General features: G+C 38.7%; 1 protein-coding gene across 3 annotated transcripts in view; it reads left to right on the top strand.

The window, feature by feature from the left end:
• Positions 1-26,263, top strand: part of DMD (dystrophin) — a 2,214,077-nt gene that overhangs the window by 1,338,434 nt on the left and 849,380 nt on the right. For all 3 annotated transcript variants that reach the window (XM_088454197.1, XM_088454193.1, XM_088454194.1), the window contains one exon: positions 11,919-12,036. In XM_088454197.1, coding sequence (XP_088310323.1) covers positions 11,919-12,036 — 118 coding nt within the window. The remainder of the gene's footprint in view (positions 1-11,918; positions 12,037-26,263) is intronic.

The raw sequence follows: 26,263 nt of genomic DNA, 5'->3' as shown, positions 1-26,263 counted from the left end.
GCAGCTCAGTGTAAAAGGGTCCCTGAAAAATAACCTGGGTCAAGTGACCCTGCAATCCAACCCAGGTAGCTACCAGGGTTGGACCCAGGATGGACCCGGGTAATGGTGCAGTGTAAACGGTGCAACCCGGGTTATCTGACCTGGATCATGCCTAAAATGAGCTGATTGGTGGCTGTGGAGCAGTCACCTCCCACTTTTAATGACCTCACAGGTTTAGCAGGGCAGACCTGAGTTCAGTGTGAACAGGGCTGACCTGGGAGTAACCCAGATGAAAGGTGCAGTGTAAATGGGTCTGACCAGGGTTGGAACCATGTCCAAAAACCCAGGTCGGACCTGGGTTTTTGGTGGAAAAGAGGTATAAGAAGGAGATCGATTTAGCATCACATCAGGACCTGATTGCCAATGGGCCAGATGGGATTACACCTTCAGGCCTACACATAAAAATAGGCCCATTATCATGACAGCGTGATGATAATGACCATCCACCCAGCTGTCCAAATGGTCGGCCATAAATCATAAGTATTCACATTTCAGTTCTATTTTCCTAACAAATTGATGCAATTTTTCTGCTTTTCCATATTTAGGGAGACATTTGGGCTGATAGTGTAGGGGATGTATATACCCAAATGTCACTAGTCACAGATCCCCTGCCTCACAATAGGTGCTTGATCATTTTCAGGCCCACGTGGCCCTTAATTCACCTAATATAAATACAGGTTGAGTCTCCCGTATCCAAAATGCTTGGGACAAGGGGTATTTTGGATATCGGAATATTGCGTATTTTGTAATATTTACATAGCATTATGAAATATCGTGGGGAAGGGATCCAAATCTAAGCACAGAATGCATTTATGTGTTATATACACCTTATACATACAGCCTGCAGGTCATTTTATACAATATTTTCAATAATTTTGTGGTTCAAACAAAATTTGTGTACATACATGAAATTCATTTATGTTTCATTTACACCTTATACACAGAGCCTGAAGGTCATTTTATACAATATTTTCAACAATTTTGAGCTTTAAATAATATTTGTGTACTTTGAACCATCAAAAAGCAAAGGTGTCACTATCATGTGTGGGAATAATATATATATAGATATATACTGGCGCTAATTAACAAGCCTCCTCCATACCGCTACAATTTTTGGGGGGTGACCTGTCATCATACCATCTTTATTGGACACTATTGGACACATCAATTTGCTGCCTGGGAATCTACATCCAACATCCATTTAAAGCTACAGTTACAAGTGGACACCAGTCCAGTCAATCCTCTTGTGAACTTCGCCTATAGGACTGAGATACATCCTCTATCCACTTGGCAAATATTTGCTGTGCTCCATTGGAACTATACATTTGACCCAACCAGCTAGTGCCCGTTCTACAATTATGGACTTTGGATCCCCCTATTAGCGGTTCTATTGCAGTGATTTTATACTATTTTTTATCTATGGCCATTATTTTCCTTTTATACTTCAACCTATACTATTTAATGCTTGTCTTATTATTAGTTTTTGTAATAAATGTGATATTGTATTATACATCCGTTTCAGCACATAATTATAGATACCCCTTTTTTATTGTAAAACCTAGCAACATTAATTAGCGCCAGTATATACCTATATATATTATTCTTTATCTAGGGTCTGACTACCCCTTACTGGCTGCTCTCTTTGGCAGCGCATTGGTTGCTCTGTGTATCACTTGTGGGAACACTCTCATTAGACCATACTGGTACACAAAACACTTTCGGAGATGCTTTGTTATAGCCCAATTCCTACAGCAAACTGATTCTAGACCTGTTTTGTATTTTTATTTTTTCATTCCTTGGATGCAGTGTATAGCCACTATTTTTTAATTTCCATAAACTATACCGTTAGATGGGTTTAATGTATTTGTTCATACATGCTCTAATTCAACTATCACTCCACCATTAAATCACTCCACAGAACTGACAACCTGTAAAGCAATAAATGCAGTGCTTACTCGAGTGCAGTACTACCTACATGCTCTGACCTGGAATAAAGAATAAGTGTCAACCATAGGGAAACCATCATGGACATTCATAGCTGATGGCCAGCATGCTGTATATGCTTCCTCCTCTCAGCCTAACTTTTTACAGCACCCTCTCACATCACCCTTCACAAATGGCACCGTCCTGCCTCTACTGTCAGTGCCTCTCCATGTAACCATTTTACCAGAACACACAGCATTCCTTACACACCAAGTTCACTCTACCACCTAATACATGTACCAAGTTTAATATGTTAAATATATAGATATAGAAAATACAGCAAGCTTCCTCATTTCAAGTTGACTTTGACACTTGCAAGTTCATGCATCCACCTAGCTTTGCTGGTGACACTGTTGGTGATTTATTCAAAATTCAAGGCACACTTAACCAGCATGGCTACAACAGGAATCTACAGCTCAATGCCATCCCATCTGGTTTGCGCTTACTGGGACCATCATTTGTTTTTCAACAAGGCAATTACCCCAAACACACCTCCAGGCTATGTAAGGGCTACTTGACCAAGAAGGAAAGTGATGGAGTGCTGCGTCAAATGACCTGACCTCCATAATCACCCGACCTAAACAAAACTCAGCTGGTTTGGGATGAGTTGGACCACAGAGTGAAGGATAAGCAGCCAACAAGTGCTCAGCACCTCTGGGAACTCCTTCAAGACTGTTGGAAAACCATTCCAGGAGACTACCTTATGAAGCTGATTGAGAGAATGCCAAGAGTGTGCAAAGCTGTCATCAAAGCAAAAGGGGCCTACTTTGAGGAATCTAAAATATAAAACATATTTTGATTGTTTAACACTTTTCTATTTACAACATAATTCCATATGTGTTCTTTCATAGTTTTGATGTCTTCAGTATTAATTTACTATGTTGAAAATACTTTAAATAAACAAAAACCATTGAATGAGAAGGCGTCCAAACTTTTGACTGGTACTGTTTATATTTTTTTAAATATATATATACTGTATATATATATATAAACAGTATATAGCATAGTATTATAGCATTTAACCATGCTGTTGCTGGAGTGCCGGATCCATGGACATTATAATATATATATATATATATATATATATATATATATACATTCCTCCACGGCGGCACTCTGTAATAAATCCACTAGGCACAGGTGTTGTACCATAGAGGTCCACACTCAAGTCTTCAGTACCAAATTGCTGAGGTGACTAACCCATAGGAGACTACATGAATCCTCTTCTTAAAAATATGTAGAAAAAGAAAATTTACACTATTAGAATTCCGACATTTCGATCCTCTTCGTGGACAAAGGTCCACGTACAGGACCGAAACATCGGAATTCTAGTGCTGTAAATTTTCACTGGTATGCAATAAAGGAATGCTTCTAGAAGACTGGTGAGTGCACCCCTTTTTCTACGTGCAGTATATATATATATATATACTGTATTATATATGGGATGTGCGGTATGGTTCTCCGGAAATCCATACAAATTTTGTGAATCCAGATAAATACTAGCCATGGCTCAATAAATCCGAGTCACCGTTCTGATCTTTTCGTTGTTTGGAATTCAGATTTTAAATCTGAATTTCTGGTTTTGGATTGCATAAACTATCTGATTTTAGATGTTTTTAAAAACTTTTCATCAATTTTTAAAAATAAAACCAATCCAAAACCAAAACACTTGAGTGTGGTTTTTCAAAACCAAAACAGGAAGATTAATCCAGATCCAAAACCAAAAGATGGAGGTCAGTGCACATCTCTAATATATATATACTAGCTGATGTGCCCAGTTCCATTCCGTGTAGACTTCAGATATTTTAATTTCCTTAATTTTAATTTATATGCTTAGTTTACGTTATGCCTTAGTTTACTAGTATCAAGATTATGTAAACTAAATTTTTTTTTTATAGTCCTTAGTATTGGCGACTTCAGAGGTGGGGCTGTAGCACAGTCCAATATTCAAATAGGGGTGCCACACCAACAATCACCCCAAATGCTGTCAAATATCACTGGCAGTTGGTTTGGCTCTCCTATTTGAATATTGGACTGTGCTGCAGTTACACTTCTGAAGCCACCACTCGACCCAGGTAATGAGCTTACACTCCCACAGCACTTTGGACATATTGCTTTATCACCCAATCACTTCGGTCAAGAGGAAACATTTTACCACTTTTCACCACCTTAAGGAGTCGAATTTCGAAAAATCACTGCTTAGTGGGTGCTTACGTCATAGAAGGAATATACTCTTTGAATTTAATTTTTCTAGGTCATTGGGTTTTGGCAAGGCATTGATGAGCCAGTCAGACAGGACATTGCACAAGAGGAGGAAACATTTTAGCTCTTTTCACCTGCTTAGGAGTCGAATATCAAAAAATCCCTGTTTAGTGGGTGCCTGCATCATGGAAAGCATATACTCCCCGAATTACGTTTCTAGGCCCAGGGGTTTGGGCTGGGCATTGATGAGTCAGTGAGTCAGGACAGAATGGTTGTCCTGGAGAGCACCAAGTTCGATTTATATCAAGATTTCAACCTTGAGTTTCTTACTTTAGGCCTTTTTATGAAGAATGTGGATGAAGTTTTATTAAAAACAGATTTAAAGAATCATAGAATCTTACATCACTCACAAATTGTGGCCTTTATGGGTCAGATGTTATTTTAACTTGCTGTCACCCCTAAAAATGGCGAGCTTGTTCAGTCCACTTTAGGTCATGGTAATGTATCCACCAATGCGTTTTCTCGATAACACTTCCTCAGGGGTGTTTGGTATGAACTAAACACCCCTGAGGAAGTCATTATCAAGAACTCATGTGAGGGAACATTGCTTAGCACTATGCCAAAAGAGTTAGGCCAGTTTCAACCCTCTCGCACAAATAGTTTGCTGTCACACAGTGTTCCAAGAAGTTGTGTTTTTCCCGTGTGTCGTAAAAATGCTTGGTTCAAAAGTAGAGCAACATGTTAACTTAAAATATTTAGTTAAATTGAACAAAACGCCCACTGAATCATTCCGTATATTAACCTAGACAGATTGTATGTCATGTGCATACGTTTTTGAGTGACACAAAAGATTTAGTGATGGTCTTGAGGATGTCAAAAGTGATGAATGTCCCAGAAGAACCTGCACATCAAAACAAAGAAAATGGGGAAAAATTTTGAAAATTGTTTGAATTGACCATCGACTAAGGCCCGTATTCAATTTGAAGCGTTAAGTCCGGATCCGCGTTAAGTTACCGCCGATGACGTCATTATCGTCTTCTTTGGTTTTACCCCGTATTCAATTTGAAAGTCTTCCCGCCTAGGCGGAAAGTCAATGCAGTGTAATAGGCGGTAAAGTATCGCCTATGAATGGCAGGCGGAAAAAAGTGCAAAATTGGGGTTTTGGGGTGCAATTTTTCGGGAACACCTGTGCAGCCTTCAGACAGTCTCCCAAAGATAATCTGTGTCAAAAAATGTAAAAAAACTTAAGGACACCCCAAAAATTGACTTTGAAAAAGGGGGCAAAAAAAAAAAATGTTGGGGTACAAACTTAAAAACTATCAAACTTGACTCTGGTGGGGTCCCCAAGTATGCCCCAGGTGTTTTTTTGATTGCAGGTGTTTGTGGCAGGTGGATTTTTCACGATTTTTTCAAATTCACTTTTTCAACTTTAAATATGCTGACCCCCATTTCCTTGCTGGGATAAGTTTTCTGGAAAAAATACTCCTAAATACTATTCTGCATCAGGTATAGAAAAACGCTATTTAGCAGCTATTGAGCCCATTTAAAAACACCAAATACCTTCAGCAAGCCAAATCGGGCGGTACCATAGTGAACCCATGCCAGAGCATCATTTGGGGGGTGACAGGCTGATTTCCCCAAAAATGATAGTACTTTCCGCTTGTTACAGTATCGCCGGGTGCCGTGTACGCGTACTTTGAAATTGAATATGGGGTAAAGCGTGCACACCTACAAAACAGGCAAAGTCGGCGTTAAGTCCGGGCCGCATTAACTTAACGCGGCTCGGCTCAAATCGAATATGGCTCTAAGTATCCAAAGGATGAATAAACATTAGGGTTGTGGAAAAATGGTTTTATCCTCCATCAGGACAATGCCCACCAGCCTACACAGCTCTCTGTGTGAAACTGGTTTTGGATGAGAAACAGATATCAGTGCTAGAACACTTACTCCATACTTGCTAGTCCTAGCACCGTATGACTACTTTATTTTCCCTAAAGTCAAATCTGTATTCAAGGGAACCCATTTTGCATTAGTTACTGAGGTAAAGAAGAAAACGATGGAGTTCTTGAGACAGCTGACAGATAATGAGCTACTGCACGGCTTTGACCAATGGAAAATAAGAATTCAGTGGTGTGTGTATGCAGAAGGGGAGTACAGCCATGGCCAAAAGTTTTGAGAATGACACAAGTATTGGTTTTCAAATTGTTTTCTGCTTCAGTTTTTTAGACCTTTTTGTCAGATGTTACTATGGTATATTAAAGTAAAATTACAAGCATTTCATAAGTGTCAAAGGCTTTTATTGACAATTACATTAAGGATATGCAAAGAGTCTATATTAGAAGTGTTGACCCTTCTTTTACAAGACCTCTGCAATTCGCCCTGGCATGCTGTCAATCAACTTCTGGGCCACATACTGACTGATGGTCGCCCATTCTTGCCCAATCAATGCTTGGAGTTTGTCAGAATTTGTGGGTTTTTGTTTGTCTATCCACCTCTTGAGGATTGACTACAAGATCTCAATGATATTAAGTTCTGGGGAGTTTTCTTGCCATGGACCCAAAATTTCGATGTTTTGTTCCCCGAGCCACTTAGTTATCACTTTTGCCTTATGGCAAGGTGCTCCATCATGCTGGAAAAGGCATTGTTCATCATCAAACTGTTCATGGATGGTTGGGAGAAGTTGCTCTTGGAGGATGTTTTGCTTCCATTCTTTATTCATGGCTGTGTTCTTAGGCAAAATTGTGAGTGTGCCCAATCCCTTGGCTGAGAAACAACCCAACACATGAATGGTCTCAGGATGTACATCAGCGCCTGATGATTCAATAGCTGATCAGACTACAGCATAGGATGTCAGATCTGTCTTGTCTACCAAATCAATTCAGCAACTTCAATAGATGTGCCCAGTTCCCTCCATTTTATGAGTTGCAGATACCTAATGGTGTTCTGATGCTGTCACAGTATGCAAAATAACTTGGTGCGGTGACTGGAACTACATAGAGTGGATGTGGTTTTGATTGTAAATCGAGTTCTATTCATTTTGATAGTGCACATGTGTGTGCATGTCCATGGGGGGGTCATGCAAGTTGCTCTAAATTAAAATAGGGCAAGGGGTTGCAAGTAAACCTAATCAATAGTTATTTAATTACTGAATTATCAATGAGCATCACTGTACATAAAACACAAATATAAATGCATATTATATGCTGTCAAACAGTTATAGCAAAGTACAAAGTGAAAAATTACAAAAGTGAATAACCTCTTACTAATAAGAGTAATTGATTGATCAGTGCTGATAAATTCAACTCTCATCTCTTTATCAACTCCGGGTTTATAAACCAGGACAGCCTTATAAACAGAGTGTGGATTATCTCTGATTTCTAAGCATTGATCCACCCTTATATGGGATGGGTACAGGATGCCAGTGCTCTGGACCCTCCCCCTTCCTTAACCCTAACCCTCCCTACATGGTGCCTGCACCTAACCTTCCCCCTAGTGACTAAACCTAACCTCCCCGCACTTTAAACCTACCCCCCCACCTCAATGCCTAACCCGCCCCCTAGTGCCTAACCCTAACCCCTATGACTAACCCTCCCCCTAACCACGCTACTTACCTTGGGGATTCCGGTCATCGGGATGCCGGCACCGGGATTCTGACAGTTGTCGGGATTCCGATGCCAGCATTCTGAGCGCTGGAATCCTCGCTGTCGGGATTATGACAGAATCCCTTTTTATGTTATTTGTAAGAGGTTACACACTTTGTGGTTTGTACTAATATAATAATATATGTTATGCATTTATTTTGGGGGCTTTATGTATATTGTTGTGCATTGAAAAAAATTGGTAGTTAAAAAAATAGGTCATACATTTCGTTCATCAACTAACTTTTTCATTTTAGCATACTTAATAATGTGTACTGTATGCTTATTAAGCAATTTTAACAAAAATAATCAATTTCAGTACTGTCCTTTATTTTCTTGCTTTGATCTTTATAGTCAGGAGGCACCGCTTTTTGATTCTATCGTTTTTTGTTTTTTAAATAATTATATATATATATTGTACAATATAGATTGCATAGGACTGGCGTGGCTATGGGTCATAGACACCCAGTGTTTCCAATTTCCAGATTTCCTTGTTTGTACCTTTATTTTTGCCTTGTCAAAATTCTATGTAAACTCCCTGTTAAAGTGCGCATTTACAGTAATATGCTGTGGTAAATGCATGAAATAAAAGCTGGCATAACTACAATTAAGCACAGAAAACAAAACAAAGCTGAAAAGGTGATTTTACCCAATTTCAATGAACATTTTTCCTTGACCACAATTATATTTTCATGTAATAAAAACAAAAAAGTAAGTGGAAGGAAGTATAATGGGACATCAAATACCTAAAGTCCGGCAGTCTTGTGTTGTATGATTTGTGGCCAGCAAAATACCTGAAGGGAGGATATGTATAGAAGGGTGTGGATTAGGAGAGATAGTAAAAAGGTAGACAATATCTAGATAGACACCAGAAGTTAGACAGTCAATAGGTCGACTGGGGCAAAAGGTGTCGACCATTTTTGTGGCGACATTTTGACCCTGTTGACCATTTGTACCCGTCGACCTTTTTGCATGTCGACCTTTTGTCCCAGTCAACCTATTGACTGTTTAACATCTTCTGGTTTCTATGTAGACATTGTCAACCTTTTTACTGTCTATCTATAGTCCGGAACCCGTATAGAATACCCAATATTTCATATTACTATTTGTTATTTGTCTACATTTATGTTTTATGATGAAATCTATGACATTTAAAACACATATTTTAGCTGTACATGTATATTATGCCAAATAACTGTGTTATTCCGCATGTAACTTCATGAAAGTACAATGATCCAGATTTTGTCTATAGTGGACCTATACTACTAATGTTTAATAAAGACCTGACAATTTATTATATAGGAAAGAATGGTACTGTTTCTTTCTATATAGTATATCGGTCACTAGGATGTTCCGGATCTAAATTGCCCCTGTAAATTATAAACATGACTTCATATAGTGAGAGCAAAATCAACTGTAGATGGAGTTAACATAAAAGTAGCTGCTCTAAAAAAAAAATCAGGCTGCCTACATCATGTACCTAAATAGTATAGCACCCCAGTGCAGACAGCATATTGGTGACTGTCATACAACATACAGTATCATACATCATACATGTCATACAGAGCATCTCAATGACCATCAAAAAATATAGAAAACAATCCCAGTGTCTACCATAGAATACACAGAGTGTCCCAATGACTGTTATACAATACAAGAAGAATCCTAGTAACTGCTATTAAAAACAGAGAATGACTAAATCACACACTATACAGAGAGCATTACAGTGACCATAAAATACAGGGAGAATCATAGAGATACAGAAAACATTTTATTGATAATACTTAGAAAGAAGTCACATCTTACTACTGTTGATAAGGTAATTGCCTCTTACATATTTTATATGCCAAATAATACTGTATCGCATTGATTCTTCTCCAGATCCTGGCTGACCCCATTCCTGAATCATACCATTTTAATTACCTTGCCACACAAATTGATTTACACACACTCTCTGTAGCCTTGATACAGTGGCTACTCAGCAGAAGTAGTATGGTCTGCAAGCAGCCCAGGTGACAGGCATAATTTGAGATATCTGACTGCACTTCTTGTTGAAAACTGTTATGTTGCAGTCATCTTGGCTGTCTGGGTGAAAGGCTTGCGAGACCAAGAGCTTCATGGTCCACTCTGATCAGTAGACTGCCTATCACACAAACATTGCAGCCAGTAATGTCCCCATTCCAGTACCCCCTTATCCCCACATGACCAAACCATGCCTTAAAAAATCATCTAGCCTCCAGTCCCGGTAAGACCCACCTTTGGATCTCTGTATTGTATAGTTATTACTGGGATTATGGTATGGCGATCACCAAGGTGTTCGCTATATTATATAGTGGTCACTTGGATGCTCTCTGTATAGTATAGCAGTCTCTAGGGTGGTCTATGTATTTTGTGTAGGTCACTAGAATTTTTATGTATACCGATCACTAGGATGCTCTCTGTGTTGTATAGGGCTAAATAGGGTGGTCTGTGTACTGTATAGTGGTCACTTAGATATTCTTTCTATTGTATGGCAGTCTCAGGAAAGATCTGTAATGCTCTCTGCATTGTATATCAGTCACTGAGATGCTCTCTATTGTATGGCAGTTACTAGGATGCTCTCTGTATTGTATGATGGTCACTAAGATCCTCTCTCTTTTTATGGTGATCTTGAAATGCTTTCTGTCTTGTGTATAGGTCTCTGGGATACTGTCTGTATTGTATATTGGTCTCTGTGATGCTGTCTCTATTTTATATTGGGGTCTGGGATGCTGTCTGTCTTGTATATCAATCAGTCTCTGGTATGCTGTCTGTGTATATCAGTCTCTGGGATACTGTCTGTAATGTACAATGTTCTCTGTGATGATGTCTGTGTTGTATCTTTATATGGCATGCTGATTGTACTATAAATTGGCTTCTGGAATGCTGTGCGTATTGTATATTGGTCACTTGGATCCCCCTGTCTTTTATAAAGGTCACTATATTGCCTTCTATTGTTGTGACACCAGATGTAAACATTGGTAATGGGGGGGAAGTGTGCTATAAGTATAGTAGCTTAGGGAGCGGGAACAGGCCCTGACCTAAATGCAATAATAAATAAAGCCTTATTTGTTGTTTTTTCAGCAAATAGATCTCTGCAACAATGGACTTTCAACAGAATTAGCAATGGTGATAGTCTCAAATGGGCATAAATGCCCTGCCTGCTGTGGCTTGTATTTGCTACAGGCCTTGTGCCCATGGAAACACCTGCAATGCCTGCTTGGAAGATACAAGTGATTTTCTATATCACAATCTTCGGTTAAGAATTAAACCTCCTGTAGCTACTTAAGAGACCATGCTGATAATTCAATAAATTCACATACTAGCATGGCTGATCTGCCATAAAATCTTATATAAGAATAGTATTAACCATTTGTGTGCTGAATAACATGCATATTCTATGTGATTTACATGCCAAGTCATATGTAATCACTCCCTATTAATTTCTGTGTCACTGTATTTATTGTCTTTTTGTACCACAAAAAGGTAACTACAACATGTCTATATATAAACAAATCAATGGACATAATTTAATATTGACTGAAAGCTGCTGTTAAAGATGAGTGACATTTCAAAAACTGTCCATAATATTTGCCTTATTAGACATTTGCAGCAAGTAACTTTGCATGTGTTTCCTTTCCAGCATGCCCATAAGTGTGCCTACTCCTACTGCAACCAAAAGACAAAGCTTAATGTACTGATACCCCTGTCATCCCAGCAGTGTTTACAGACTATAAATTCAGCAGAGTGAAGAATGTAGCAATACAGTGGAATAGAGAAGCAGAATTGGAACATGAAGAATGTATCACTGTTACTTCACACAATGTTCTGCCACAACTCAAATATCTAGATGCCAATTTATGTAATGGGTGAAGGGAAAGGGCAATCATTTGAATGGCTATATAATGTTTTAAAAATGACTACATAATCTAATTTATAGGGCTCAGTTTGTAATCTACTGTTTTTTCTAAAACTCATTGCTTTGTTACTGTACAAATAAACATGTATTTTTGTTATTTTTCTTCTGTCTGTGAATAGGTAACCCTGCAGGATTTAGAACAAAAACGTCCCCATTTGGAAGAACTTATAACTGCAGCACAGAACTTGAAAAACAAAACGAGCAACCCTGAGGCACGAGCAGTGGTTACAGATCGCAGTAAGTGCATTTCATTGCTATTAAATCTCTAGCATTTTTAAGGAACCAAATTGCGAGTAGAACTAGGGGACTGCTGACAAGCAGGGCAACAGCTCTATGTTGTTCTTTGTTTATTGCACATGAAAATGAGCACTGAGAGATGGACAGTGCTTAAATCGGGGCTAAAATATACAGTTTGAACTCAGAAATGAACCTATGTCTCCGCGGGTTGTTTCTTTACTGGCCTCTGTAGCCTATCCAAGTTGTCAGAGCAAATTCATTTTACATTTACAATATGGTATATAGCACCAAGTTGGCTGTATGTCTGTTTGCTTGAACTCATTGGCCTTGTCATACAGTAGCCTTTCCACAAGGCCTTATGATTATTATTATTAAACTTTTTTTATAGGGTACCACATGTGGTCCTCAGCACCATACAGAAGGCAAAACAATAAGACAGTACAATGTAAAACAGTACAGTACAATACAGCAGACAAGTGACAAATAGCACTATAAATCTCAACACAGCCACTGATGCAAAGGGTGCAATGGATATATTCAGCATACACAAGCCTCTTGATTATTCTAAAGGCAAAAGGGAGAAGAGAAATGGGGTGGTAAAGATCTAATACTATACAATAATTGGGGGAAACTGGGTCTGCTAGCTCATCATAGGCTGTAATCACCTCCTGTCTCCTTATAGATAAGACGTTACTGTAAAGATAAGAAACGGCCATTTACTTGGACTCACCCAGTATTTTTCAGCAATCACGAGTAGACCAGTAGAATCACTTATTTGTGAATGACCTAAAAATTTAATTAATTAATATTGTACAATCCAGTTAAAAATCCTGACAATCTCTAGATTGTCAATTACAGATTTGGGCAGGAAAAATAAGTGTCTAAAGTCAATTGATCTGCTCTCTACAAGTCATATAAAAATATATACAGTTACAAATAGGTAAGTATTTATGTATGTATTTATCTACTACTGAGTTCTGTTGTTGATTAGTTTTATCTCCAATTGTATGTCTTATAGCCTAGCAGCAACAAATATAATTTTTCCATGTTTGAGTTTTGTATGTCCTTTTTTCATATGACATTTATGTGGAGGTTACATGAAGGTGTAATCCATATACAAGATATTTCTCTTATACTAGTGAGAGTAATTTTTTAAGATTTAATTTATTCATATTGCTACCTGAGACAGCTGCCTCTTGACTGCACCAGGCAACAGGCATAATCTAAAGTAAGTCCTATTTATATTGTTAGTGTCAGTTTATTTGGGGTGAGCGTTTGGGCGTGGGGCCCCCTGAACTGCTCTGGCTGGACCTCTTCAGGGCATCACCACTTAATACACATAGTCACTTTGTATATCACCTTCATGTTTGTTTATTATTCATTTATTTTTTCACACATATTTTACCTTTATTATTATTTTAACACTTATTAGCTACTTTTACACACCTGATACTTTAACACTTCACTGTCATTCTTTTTTTCGTGTGATGCCCTGGGGAGGTCTTTGGCTGGGTTGTCTTTTGGGGTGCCCTGCGTCCCAGATGTGAATGAGTGTTAGGGACCTGCTCGATGAGGTGACCTTGATGCTGTTGGGCAGGCCCGTATCATTGGCCATTAATCTGCTAACTACCTCTGAAATTATATTTAATACATTTAAATGTGTACAGTAATGATTGCATAGTGCATCTGCAACTCTGTTTTTTGTGTATGCTACAGCTGCCTCTTTGTCTATTGACATTGCACTGGCTTTAGGTCCTAGTTTGCTATTATTGTTGTTAAGCAGTTTTGATTTTGTCCTGTTTATAAAATTATTTTAAATTTTTATTTCCCATTTTCAATGGCTCAAATACTTGAATGGCATTAGAAATATTTATACAGTACTACTTTTACACTGTTCAATGCTCTGCATGACTGAATCTAGTCATAATTAAACGTGCAGAAGGTTCAAATCAGGAAAGTCTGTTGTTTCAGAAATGCCATTATTCAAGTAACTAATTTATTTCTGCCTCATTAAACATAACAAGTAAGAATGACTGGAAAAAAAACTTAGATAAATAATGCAAAGCTTGTTTAAATGAGATACAAGGCGACTGTACAGTAATATATTTTGTTCCAGCAAAATAATGGTAATACATTTGTAGAAATCTAGGAACGTAAATTCAAGTTTAGTTTAAAAGAATGCGTGAGCATGTGTGGGCGTGTGTAAAATATACACCGATCAGCCATAACATTAAAACCACCTGTCTAATATTGTGTAAGCCCCCCTTATGCCGCCAAAACAGCTATGATCTATCAAGGCATGAATTCCACAAGACCTCTGAAGGTGTCTTGCGGTATCTGGCACCATGACGTTAGCAGCAGATCCTTTAAGTTCTAGAAGCTCCAAGTTGGGGCCTCCATGGCTTGGCCTTATTTTCCAGAACATCCCACATATGCTCCATCGGATTGGGATCTGGGGAATTTGGAGGCCAAGTGTACACCTTGAACTCTTTGTCATGTTCCTCAAACCATTCCTGAACATTTTTTTCCGTGTGGCAGGACACATTATTCTACTGTAAGAGGCCATGACCATCAGGGAATACCGTGGCCATGAAGGGGTGTACTTGGTCTGTAACCTTCTTCGATTGGTATTGCCAGAGTAGAAACATTACAAAAAAATAGAATAAATAATTAGTTTATTGCAGTACTTAAAATAAAAAATGTAGTGAATAATTACTATAGTTCACCCAGGCTGCGATGCTTCATCCTCTTGGACCACTGTATTAAAATCTCTCATTCACTGGATCAAGTCAGTGAATAAGTGATTGTAGTATACCATCCAGTTATTATTATTGTTGTTGTAGATTTGTAAGGTTTTCAGCAGTGCTGTAGAGTGGTGAAATCCCAAAATACATAAAACAGGGAAATAGAATGTAGACAAAAAATGTGCATACAGTACAAGCAAACAAAGGAGAGCCCTGTATGTGAGAGTACTTACAGTCTAGGAGATAGAGAGGGCACAACTGAAGGAGGAGTGAGTGTTGCTCAGAGAGGAGATTGGTACAGATGTGAGGGTGCATCATTGTGGGTAGTAGAGGTGGAAGTAGGGTATTCTCTAATAAAGAAAAGGGTTTTCAGTGAGCTTTAATGATTTACAGGCTGTGGTAGAGGCTGATTGAGTGTGGTTGGCTATATATTTGGAACAACCTAGTGACCATCTACAAGTACTGCCTGCTGCTTGTCCAAGTCTCAAATTCTGTTTCCAAATTGGCCACAAACCTGAGTTCCAACCAAGTTGTGGGCCTACAGTGTGACTGGAATTTATGGCATGACAGAATATTATCCAATTGATATTGATCAGGTCATTTTCATGAAGTATTATGGACACACACAAACATAGCAATATTGGAGTAAGTTCCTAGTATGTGTGGTCAGCTTAAGGTCATAACTGACTGCAGGTATTTGCTGTTTGTATGACTTACCATCATAATTAATGGGCCAAATGTAATAGGGTGAGAGTTTAGAAAATCTGAGTTTAGAACTAAACTCTGACACTTTTTAAACTTGGCCAATGTAATAGAGTCTGAGAACATGCAAACTTGCATATTTTTAGACACAAAAACCTCTCACAATTTAAACTCTCATCCAGATGTTTTCCCATTTTGAAGATAGAACTCAACCAATGTAATAGTGTGAGAGGTTACTTCTAACCTCTCACATTGTCTAAACTCTCACTCTATTACATTTGGCCCAATATATTCAAATATATTTTGATTATTTATTGTTATATATTCATTATTTCAATGCTTTAAACGTGCTACTGCTCTCATCTGACATGTGCTGAAATAAAGGCAGTATTGTTCAATAAACAACCCATAAAAGCCGTTATCAATCCTGAAATCTAGCCAGATCTGTAAAATGTAGAGAGTACGCAGTAAAGAATATCATTGCAATGTTGCAGACAGAAAAAAGAACAGCTTTATGGTCATCAGTGTTATGCTATTAAATGCTGTGCTACAGTATGCCAGTCATTTCTGTAGTTACATCATCAAACTGTCTGTTTCAGCAGTCAAATGATGAAATAGTTACTCTGTTGCCTGTCAAAATCATATCTATAGTAGTGTTTGCACACATAATATAAAAATGTAATATCTGACAATGTAGTTGATATACAGTATAGGCAGATGAGTAATTCTGGAAAAATAACTTTTCTCTATTAATATTTGTAAATATATATTAGTCAGCTCGTCCAACAATTGTGTTGGTCACTTGCACTGACCCTAATACTATTAGCATGATTAGACAACATGCGGAAGGGGAAGGGAGAAGCAAGAGTGAAGGCTAGCAAAATCTAGGAAAGTGCATAGGGGTGCAATATCTAGAGGAAAGAAGATGCAATGTTGAGATCAGAAATGGAATGAGCAGTCGTCCATGCCCGGGCGAAAAGCAGGATTGTTCCACAACTAGGAGAGGGTGAAAGGTGCAAAACTGAGTGAGTGAGTAATTGCATGGTGGTTATAATGAGAACACTACAGGAGACAATAGGGAAAGTACACAGCCAAAGCATTGGCCTCTATGGTCACCCAGACTCTAGGTGCTCATGCCAGGAAGCAAATTGTACTGTTTGAAAATATTCGATGATGTCAGGGACACCGCTGCTACCAGTAGTATGATGCTTCTGTAATAGGCACAAATTGAACAGGTTTTTTGCCTGCCCAAATTAAATCAGAGAGCTCTCTTTGGTAGATGTATTAAAGTTTTTGCAGATACAGTATATGTATTGGGAATATCTACCATAGATATAACGTTTAGTAGAGAGTATGGTCCGGGGGCTACTCTTGCTGGGATACTTGATAGAAATGAAGCCCATATGACACAAGCAGCTCAGGCTTATATGGCACCAGCAGCTCTACTATGTGTCTATTAAGAAGATGACCACCTGGGTTTGGAGTTGGAACCATAAGCCTTGCTCAATTATACAAATATAACTTCAGATAGATATAACATTGGCAGCATAAAGTTATGTATAAGATTTGGTTAGATATATGCCTAGATACTTAATTGTATGGGCTACCCCTAAATGTATAGGTTGCTTGAAAAGACTGGAAGTCTCCAAAGAGAGCATGAAAATCTAAAATGTCAGACTCATCAGTGTTGATTTTAAAGTTGGATAGGGGCTATTAGTGTGTATCTCGGTAAATAAACTTGGAAGGGAAAGGGTTGTTTTCATTAGCATGTCATTTACATAGAGTGCTATTTTTAGTCTATGGGGCCAATAGTAACTCCCGAAATATTGTTATTTAATCAAATTTGTGCAGCCAACAGTTCCATCACTAAAGCAAACAGGAGGCGAGAAAGGGGGCAACCATGATGGGTGACATTCCCAATGGAAAAAGGGCTGGAAGAGAGACTGCTAACTAGTATTGCCTTTGTGGCTGAGGGATTGTGATAAAGTGAAGTAAAACACTCCCCCCCCCACCTAAAATCTGCTAAACAAAAGAGTTTGTAGACTAAAAGGCCAAGTAACCATATCGAAGGCCTTTTCGGCATTGAGAGCCACCACTAGAGTCGATAAGGATGTTTTATGAGCAGTGTGGATAAGATTAGTAACCCACCTAGTATTGTCAGTGGCTTGTCTTTTAGGAATACATCCAACCTGATCGGGGTGGATCAGGTATGGTAAAACAGGAGCCAAACGGTTTGCTAGTATTTTGCCAAAAGTTTTAGATCAACATTTAGTAAATAGAGTGGTCTATTCACCCAGATTTGAGGTGTCCCAGTCTGGTTTTGGGATAACTATTATATTGGTTCTGGTGGTGGCGTCATCGAGCACCCGCCCTCCAGTGAGTTAAACAACAAGTGAAGCATGGTAAACAGGGACTCCAAGAACTTGCTATAATAAAGGGCAGTAAATGCCCTGGGACAACAGAAGCTGATTTATTCTATAGCTCTTTCATCTTCCATAATGGGAGCATTTAGGGAGTTGGTGCAGGCTGAGGAGATTTTAGGTAGAGAACAGAGCATAGATACCGAAGAATATCATCATCAGATTGAGGAGTAGTGGCTGGATCGAATGAGAGATTATATACATTTTCATAATAGTTTTGAAATTGGCAGGCTTTTCCTGAAGATCATGAGAGATGGAGACATCTGAGCCTTTAAGTGAGGTGATACAATTACATGTACACTTAATGCGTAGCCTGCATGCAAGCAAGTTGTCAGCACAGTTTTCTTACAGAACCACTGCTGGTCCCATAGAAGAGCTCTCGCTGCATTCTTTGTGATAATTGGCCCTTAACTGTTGAACTTTTTAAATACATGTTTTTTTTGGAGGGAAGAGATGATGGAGCTGAGTAAGCGAAGAAATTGTACTCAATTTCATGTATGAATGCTTTTCAAGCTTTCTATTGAGCTGCTGATAGATTAATGAATATGCCATGAAGGGTGGCTTTGTGGGCTTCTTATAAAATAGAGAGGGTCGGCCACTCAGAAATCTGTTATAGATTTTGTAATTTCAGCAATGTTGGATTGCTTCAGGAGGAGAGACTCATTAAGACACCAGCTACATTAATAGAGAGGGATGTGAGGGGCCGGGAGCTCCATTTTCACAGATGAATGGTCGAACCAAGAGACAGGAATAACCTGGACCCAGAGGAGATGCTGGGTAGTAGCATGATTTATAAAACAATAGTCAATGCATTTACTGTATATAGATCATGAGGAACATAGTAATGTGTATATTCCAAAGCAGAAGGATAAGCAACTAGCCTTGTATCCTAGAGATCACAAAGGGTTAGCTGTGACAATACATGTTTTAAGAGTTTAGTGTGAACAGGGAGAGTAATACCAGGGTAGGATCTGTCTGAGAAAAAAGTGGAGTAGAGAGTAACCTGTTGCACCTTTTAGGAGCATATACTTAGGCAAGAATATTCAGAGATTGATTATAAGTACCTGTGAAAAAGCCCTGATTGTTGGATAGGCAATCATTCATTGTAATGGGGACTTTATAATGAATCAAGATAGCGATGCCCCTGTATTTAGCTGACATAGAGGAGTAGAAAACATGAGGGAGCTTTGAGAAGCATTATGACATTATGAACTAGCCTGTTACTGACATAATAGTGTCAGATCTGTAGCTAGATAACACACTCAGCAAGGCATACTAACTCCTGGCCATTTGAAGATTGTTTGTGGCCCCCACTTTCACAGGCAGTCTCCACATATTTTGGTAGATTATATAATTTTTCAAATAGTATTTGGTAGTAAGCATATTTTTTGCATAAGTAACTCTCTCCACTGGGTGCTTGGCCACTTTAAAACTTCACTGAAAGTCATGCAATTACCAATGTCCAATAGAAAAGCTATTAGAGGTTGAGTCTCCTATATCCAAAATGCTTTGGACCAAGGGTATTTTGGATATCAGAATATTCCGTATTTTCACTATTTTGGAATATTTGCATACCATTATGAAATCTCTTGGGAAAGGGACCCAAATCAAAGCACATAATGCATTTATGTTCTATATAAACCTTATACACACAACTTGAAGGTGGTTTTATAAAATATTTTCAATAATTTTGTGGCTCAAACAAAGTTTGTGTACATTGAACCATCAAAAAGCAAAGGCTTCACTATATCAGTCATGCTAAAAATATTCCGTATTTTGGAATATTTGGATATGGGAGACTCAACCTGTATAATATATTTATACAATTGCTGTTTAGAGGAGGAAACATTTCCCAAGTGAGAACACTTTGTTCTCTCAGTTGTACTGTATGTGAAGACACAGCTACACAACACAATATGTATGTAAAATACCTGTGTTACAGTATTTTTTAAGTTGAATAATTGTATAAAGTATAAACTGCCTAAAGTATGAACTAAAACAGGCATAGGTAACATGTGGCACTCCAGCTGCTGTGGAACTACACATTCCAGCATGCCCTGCCACAATTTTAGCATACACTAACAGTAAAACTGCATCATAGCATGCTGGGATATAGTGTTGCATTACGTATCTATTTTTAAATTTAACAGATCACTAAGTTAGCAAGTTTTAACATATTAACGTAAAATGTTCAGCGGCAACCTAACATTCCTTTTTAATGCTGCTAAAAACTACTAAATTCGTATTTCCCCATTTATTAGACAGCTGCAACTCTTCCCACACGTCCTAATGGAATTTGATATAAAAATACATAAGGAAAAAAATGCACAGTAGAATAGAATCTAGTGATTAAAGCAAGGAGGAACAATTTATTGTATGATTCCCAGATCAGGACACTATAATTTTGGCCATAAAGTTATTTACAGTTTATTTGTTATATTTTTTTTTTCACTTTCAGTTTTCATATCACTTTGGGTTTTATATTTGCAGTTTTAACCTTAATAATATAAGTTATGTTTTATTTGTCCCTCTGTTACAAGTGTGTGCACCACTATGAGAATACTTTATTTTTTCCCTTTTGAGATATCAATTTGGGATTTGATATATGTAAAAAAAAGTTGACTACTGTTATAGTAACACTGACCCTGTACCTGTGTCATACTTGGTGATATTTTGGCTGCTCCCTCTGGTGAGTGAGAGGTGCTAAAGGGTCATGGTTCTTCAACTGGAACTGGACTATATACTTCACTCTCATAAGGTAGGCTGGCCTTTTCTCCCAGTAGTCTAGGAGAGCCATCCGAAATTCATGAGTCAGTAAGTATGCCTGGCTGGCATATGAATTCATCCAATTCACACGCTATACTTTTGCAAATCAAGTCTGTACGGCTGTTAGTCACTGTTCAACTGTTTAGTTTTTGAAGCCGCTTCCTCCTAATATGGAATATTTCTGCAAGGGAGTGAAATAAAGAATGGGGGACATATTTATCCAAGTATAAACTTTGCAGATATTTTATGTACAATTTTCCACTTCTTAATACACAGCCTTTGATAGATATTAATGTAAAATAATGGATTTTGCTCATTACATCTCCTAGAGAATATTTTGCTTAAAAGTTTGCTGAAGACAAGTATGAGATCATAGAAACTTGCTTATTAGGCCCTAAAGTAAAAATAAATTTTGTAGCAATAGATGAAAAAATGATTCAGCTACAGTACCTGAAGCACCAATAGGATTTAATAACCTCAAATTAGCTAACTGTACATAGAAAATAAATAAATAAATATATATATATATATATATATATATATATATATATATATATATTGAGCAGAAAAAGGAGTAAAGTATGCAAAACACATCATGTACACAGAGTCTACATTTCCACAGGGAAGTACAAATCCCATTCCGTGAGTTGTTATTTTCGGTGGGTGACACAGAGGAGGCTGTGAAATGAAGAACAATATTTCCTTCTGTTCACTTAATAGATTAAGAGAATTGCATGAAAGATATTGGGGTAATTATTGCACAAACAACAGTGTTCTATCATTTGTAGTTACAAAATAATCCACTGACTTGTAGACAAGCAGCATTAACAGGCACCTATCATCCAACCAACTGATATGCTTCAATTTGACAAGTGCAGAACTGATCTGCTTCTGCGGTTATGATTCAGTCTGGTTTTTTCGCACTCTAACCACACTCAAGTAAAGTTTATAGGAACATTATGCAAATGTTTCCATTTGTTTAATTAGCAGTACATACATCTAGGGAACTGTACTTTTATATTAGTTCATACATTTACACATTGCCTTATCAAGCATAAATATTCACCATGACACAGTGCTCAAAAAGTGGTTTAGTATAAGGCAGTATGACACTTCTCCTACTGCCTCAGCTGTAATCCCTTCATAACCAACTTACATACACTGTCCATACTGACACTTCTACCTTCCCACTTCGATAACTGCCCTAATATGTTTATTTGCATAAACATGAAATATCACGCATATCTTCATCTACTGTAAGTCTGCACCAAGCTGTATGCAATGCAGTATGAGATGCCAATCCCAGGGACCCTGGGCATCATAGGCTTATATACCCCATTCAATTTAAAAAAAAAAATCTTAAAAATTGTTTAAGGAAAAAGACTTTCAGGGAGCAAGCCACGAGACAGAATTAATTTTTACAGATCTCCTCCAACCTCTTTCTATTTGTTGCCATTTTAACACCTGTATTGGCTACGAAGACTTTCCTTTCCCCACAGCATCTGGAGGATAAGTGCGGGCAAGGGCACATTGCACAGTCAGCTCCCCACTACTCTGTTCCTGACATAATCCAGCCTTGCTGATTATCCATTATCAATCTGCCACTCTTGCTGTTATAGCCTGCATATCCACAATACACTGAGTAGCCAAAATGCCCAGGTGACTGCTACAGAGAATGTGCATCAGCCTGACTAACCGCACCCCACCTGCGACATACACTGATTCCGCAATCTCTCTCACATGGTTGTGTTGCTGCCTTCATTCTCATATCCACTCCTATCCTCATAATCTAAAAGAGTGAGGTTCCTTGCCTGGAATCCACCGACTCAGACCAATGACACAGAAATTATACTCCTGTTATCAGCGAGGTGAGTACCGGTCTGAACAAGCAGTTGAGGCGTATCTGTGCAGTCACTTGTGACACCTGAACAGCTTTTAGTGCCTTACTTTCAGCTACAGATGTGCGCCGCCCCCCGTGTTTTGGTTTTGGATCTGGATCTCCCCTGGTTTTGGATCTGGATTGGTTTTACCAAAACCTCACCTCCGTGTTTTGTTTTCGTGTTTTGATCTTGGATCTGGATTTTTTCTTAAAAAATAAAAAAAAACAGCTAAAATCACATCAAATTTGCCTTTTTTGTTCCTACAGTATTAATAACTTCAATAACATTTATTTCCACTTGTTTCCAGTCAATTTTGACCACCTCACAGCTCACAATATTGATTTTTTTCATCTAGTTAAATGGCCAAAAGGTTGCATCCAGCTTTCTGGCTCAAAACTGAATGATATAATTATTAATAGAGTTGAGGACTGTGCAAAGATGATGGTTGGAATACCATTGAGGATTGAAGAATTGATAGTTGATAGTTGGTGCAGCACCTGGCTGTAAAATTGATAATAAATTAATTAAAAAACATATCATTGGGTGCAGCCCCTGGCTGAATAATTAATACATAGAAATTCATTGGTGCAGCCCCTGGCTGTAAAATTGATCATAAATTAATTAAAAAACAATTCATTGGTGCAGCCACGGGCTGAATAATTAATAATAAAAAGAAATCCATTGGTGCAGCCCCTGGCTGTAAAATTGATAATAAATTAATTAAAAAACAATTCATTGGGTGCAGCCCCTGGCTGAGTAATTAATAAAAATAAATTCATTGGTGCAGCCCCTGGCTGTAAAATTAATCATAAATTAATTTAAAAACAAATCATTGGTTCCTAAACAAACCATAACATTAATTTAAAATGTCAGGCAGCAATGCCCCAACCAGCACATAATGGAAAGGAAAAAGGTTCAAGATGGAATAGTCCTTGGGCCCTCCCACCCACCCTTATGTTGTATTCGAAACAGGACATTCACAGTTTAACAAGCGACAAGGACTGCCAATTGTGGCTGAAATTATTGGTTTGTTTGGACCCCCATAAAACAAGCTGCCAATGTGCATTGGACATGGAAATTAAAATGATCTCATACACACCAGCTTTATATTACAAGTTGTCGTCTTCCTCGTCCTCATTATCCCCTTCAGTGTCTACATCCTCTTCTTCACACAATATTAATTCTTCCCCGCTGGAATCTACCATAGGTGCCTCTGAATTTTTTCATGTAATTGTTGGTAGAGGTCTTCCTCATGGAATTTGTAATTCATTTTAGTTAACATCATCTTTTCCACATTTTGGGGAAATAACCTCCTATGCCGATCACTGACAAGGTTGCCAGCTGCACTGAAAACTCTTTCGGAGTACACACTGGAGGGTGGGCAATTTAAGTAATGCAACGCCAGTTTGTGTATGGGACTCTAAATTGCCTCTTTTTCCTGCCAGTACTGAAAGGGACTATCTGACATGCCTATTAGGATGTTATCTCTGAAATAGTCCTCCATCATTCTGTGAATGGAGACCGTATCACACATAGTCACGATAGAAGACATGTCACTAGTAGGCAGTTCTCTCAGGCCTGACCAGATGTAATTTTTTGGTGAACGATCTGCATGACCAGCAGGCATTCTGTAAGGAAAATGTAGTTTTTTCCTGGCAGCTGCAGAAACTGAAGGAGGAGATGATGGCATTTCACGTGTGGCTGCAGCTGACAATTTTTTACCATAAGCTTTTTGCATAGTTTTAGATTTCGGCCTGTTGGAAAAAAAACTCACAAGGTAGTACTTAAACCTAGGATCCAGAATGGTCGCCAAAATAAATTTTTCAGATTTCAATAGATTGATGACTCTTGGATCCTGGTGAAGTGAATCAAGGGCTTGATCCACCAGTCCGACATACTTTGCGCAATCGCACTGTTTCAGCTCCTCCTTCAGTTTCTCCAGCTGTTTTTGCAAAAGTCTGATGAGGGGAATGACCTGACTCAAGCTGGCAGTGTCTGAAATAACTTCACATGTGGCAAGTTCATAGGGTTTGAGAACCTTGCACAACACGGAAATTATTCTCCACTGCGCTTGAGTAAGGTGCACTCCCTTTCCACGGCCTATGTCATAGGCCATTGTATAGCCCTGGATGGCCTTTTGCTGTTCCTCCATCTGCTGAAGCATATAGAGGATAGAATTCCACCGAGTTACTACATCTTGATTAAGCTAATGGCAGGGCAAATTTAACAGTACCTGCTGGTCATGCAATCTTCGACAAGCGTTTGTTGAATGTCTAAAATGTCTGGATACTTTGCGGGCCACCGAGAGCATCTCCTGCACGCCCCTGTCATTTTTAAAAAAATATTACACCACCAAATTAATTGTGTGAGCAAAACATGGGACGTGTTGGAATTCACCCACATGTAATGCTCTCACAATATTGGTGGCATTGTCCGAAATCACAAATCCCCAGGAGAGTCCAAGTGGGATAAGCCATTTAGCAATGATTTCCCTGAGTTTTTCTAAGAGGTTCTCAGCGGTATGCCTCTTAGTGAAACCAGTTATACAAAGAGTAGCCTGCCTCTGTATCAGCTGTCTTTTGGTAGATGCTGCTGTTGCTGTTGTAGGGAATACACCTACACAGTGGGCTGTCACAGTCATGTAATCCTTAGTTTGCCCTGTCCCACTTGTCCACATATCAGTGGTCAAGTGGACAGTGGGTACAACGGCAATTCTGAGGACATTAATAAGGTTTTTTTAATGTCCTTGTACAGACTTGGAATTGCTGTTCTAGCAAAGTCAAATCTAGAAGGGATCTGGTAGCGAGGACATGGGACCTCAATTAACTTTTGAAAACCCACTGCAGTAATGGCAGATACTGGATGCACATCTAATACCAGCATAGCTGTTATGGCATCAGTAATCTGCTGTGCAAATGGGTGATTGCTGTCATACTTGTTTGCCCTTGCAAACAATTGTTTGACAGTTAATTGTTTTTTGGAGGATACGCTACAAGTAGTCTTCCTCCTGGTCCCGTTCTGGGATGAATATCCACTCACAGCAGCAGCAACAGGCGAGGTCATCAAGGATCCTTCTGAGGAATCATGGATAGGAGAGGAGTCAATCATGCTTCGAATAACAACATTGGATGCAGCAGGACTACTCCCGATGATGAATGAGGATGTTGATGATGCACGTGTTGGTGTTGGAGATCGAAGGCACTTTGATCCCACAGAAAGGGAGCAGATAGGTGCCACTGGACTTGTTATGTTTTGAGTTTTGGAGCTTGGTGACATACACTTTGATATTTGATGAATGCACTCCAAGTGATGTAACAAGGAGGAGGTTCCTAGGTGGTTTAGGATCCTCCCTCTACTCACTCTTGCTTTGCAATGGTTACATATGGCTTGACAACTGTTGTCTGGATTGGGGTGGAAATAATTCCACACGTGAGAAGTGGATTTTTTTGTCTTTTGCCCGGCATGACAACAATGGGCTTTGGCTTTTTAAATCCATGGGCAACAGCTGTTGCCTTACTTACACAAAGGACATCCTCGGCATCAACATCCTCATCACCAACATCTTCATCATTAACAACCTCATCATCAACATCTTCATCATCCTTACTGCCTTCAACTACCAAAATATCCTCCTTCTCCATGTGCAATTCCACAGAAGCATCCTCACTGATTACCTCTGCAAGATGTTGACGGCCCTTCCCCACATTTACAGAGG

Source organism: Taudactylus pleione, unplaced genomic scaffold, assembly GCF_031769625.1.
Source record: "Taudactylus pleione unplaced genomic scaffold, aTauple2 ptg000609l, whole genome shotgun sequence".
NCBI lineage: Eukaryota > Metazoa > Chordata > Amphibia > Anura > Myobatrachidae > Taudactylus > Taudactylus pleione.
Note: the sequence above shows the minus strand (reverse complement) of the source record. Positions and strands in the feature narration are given on the sequence as shown.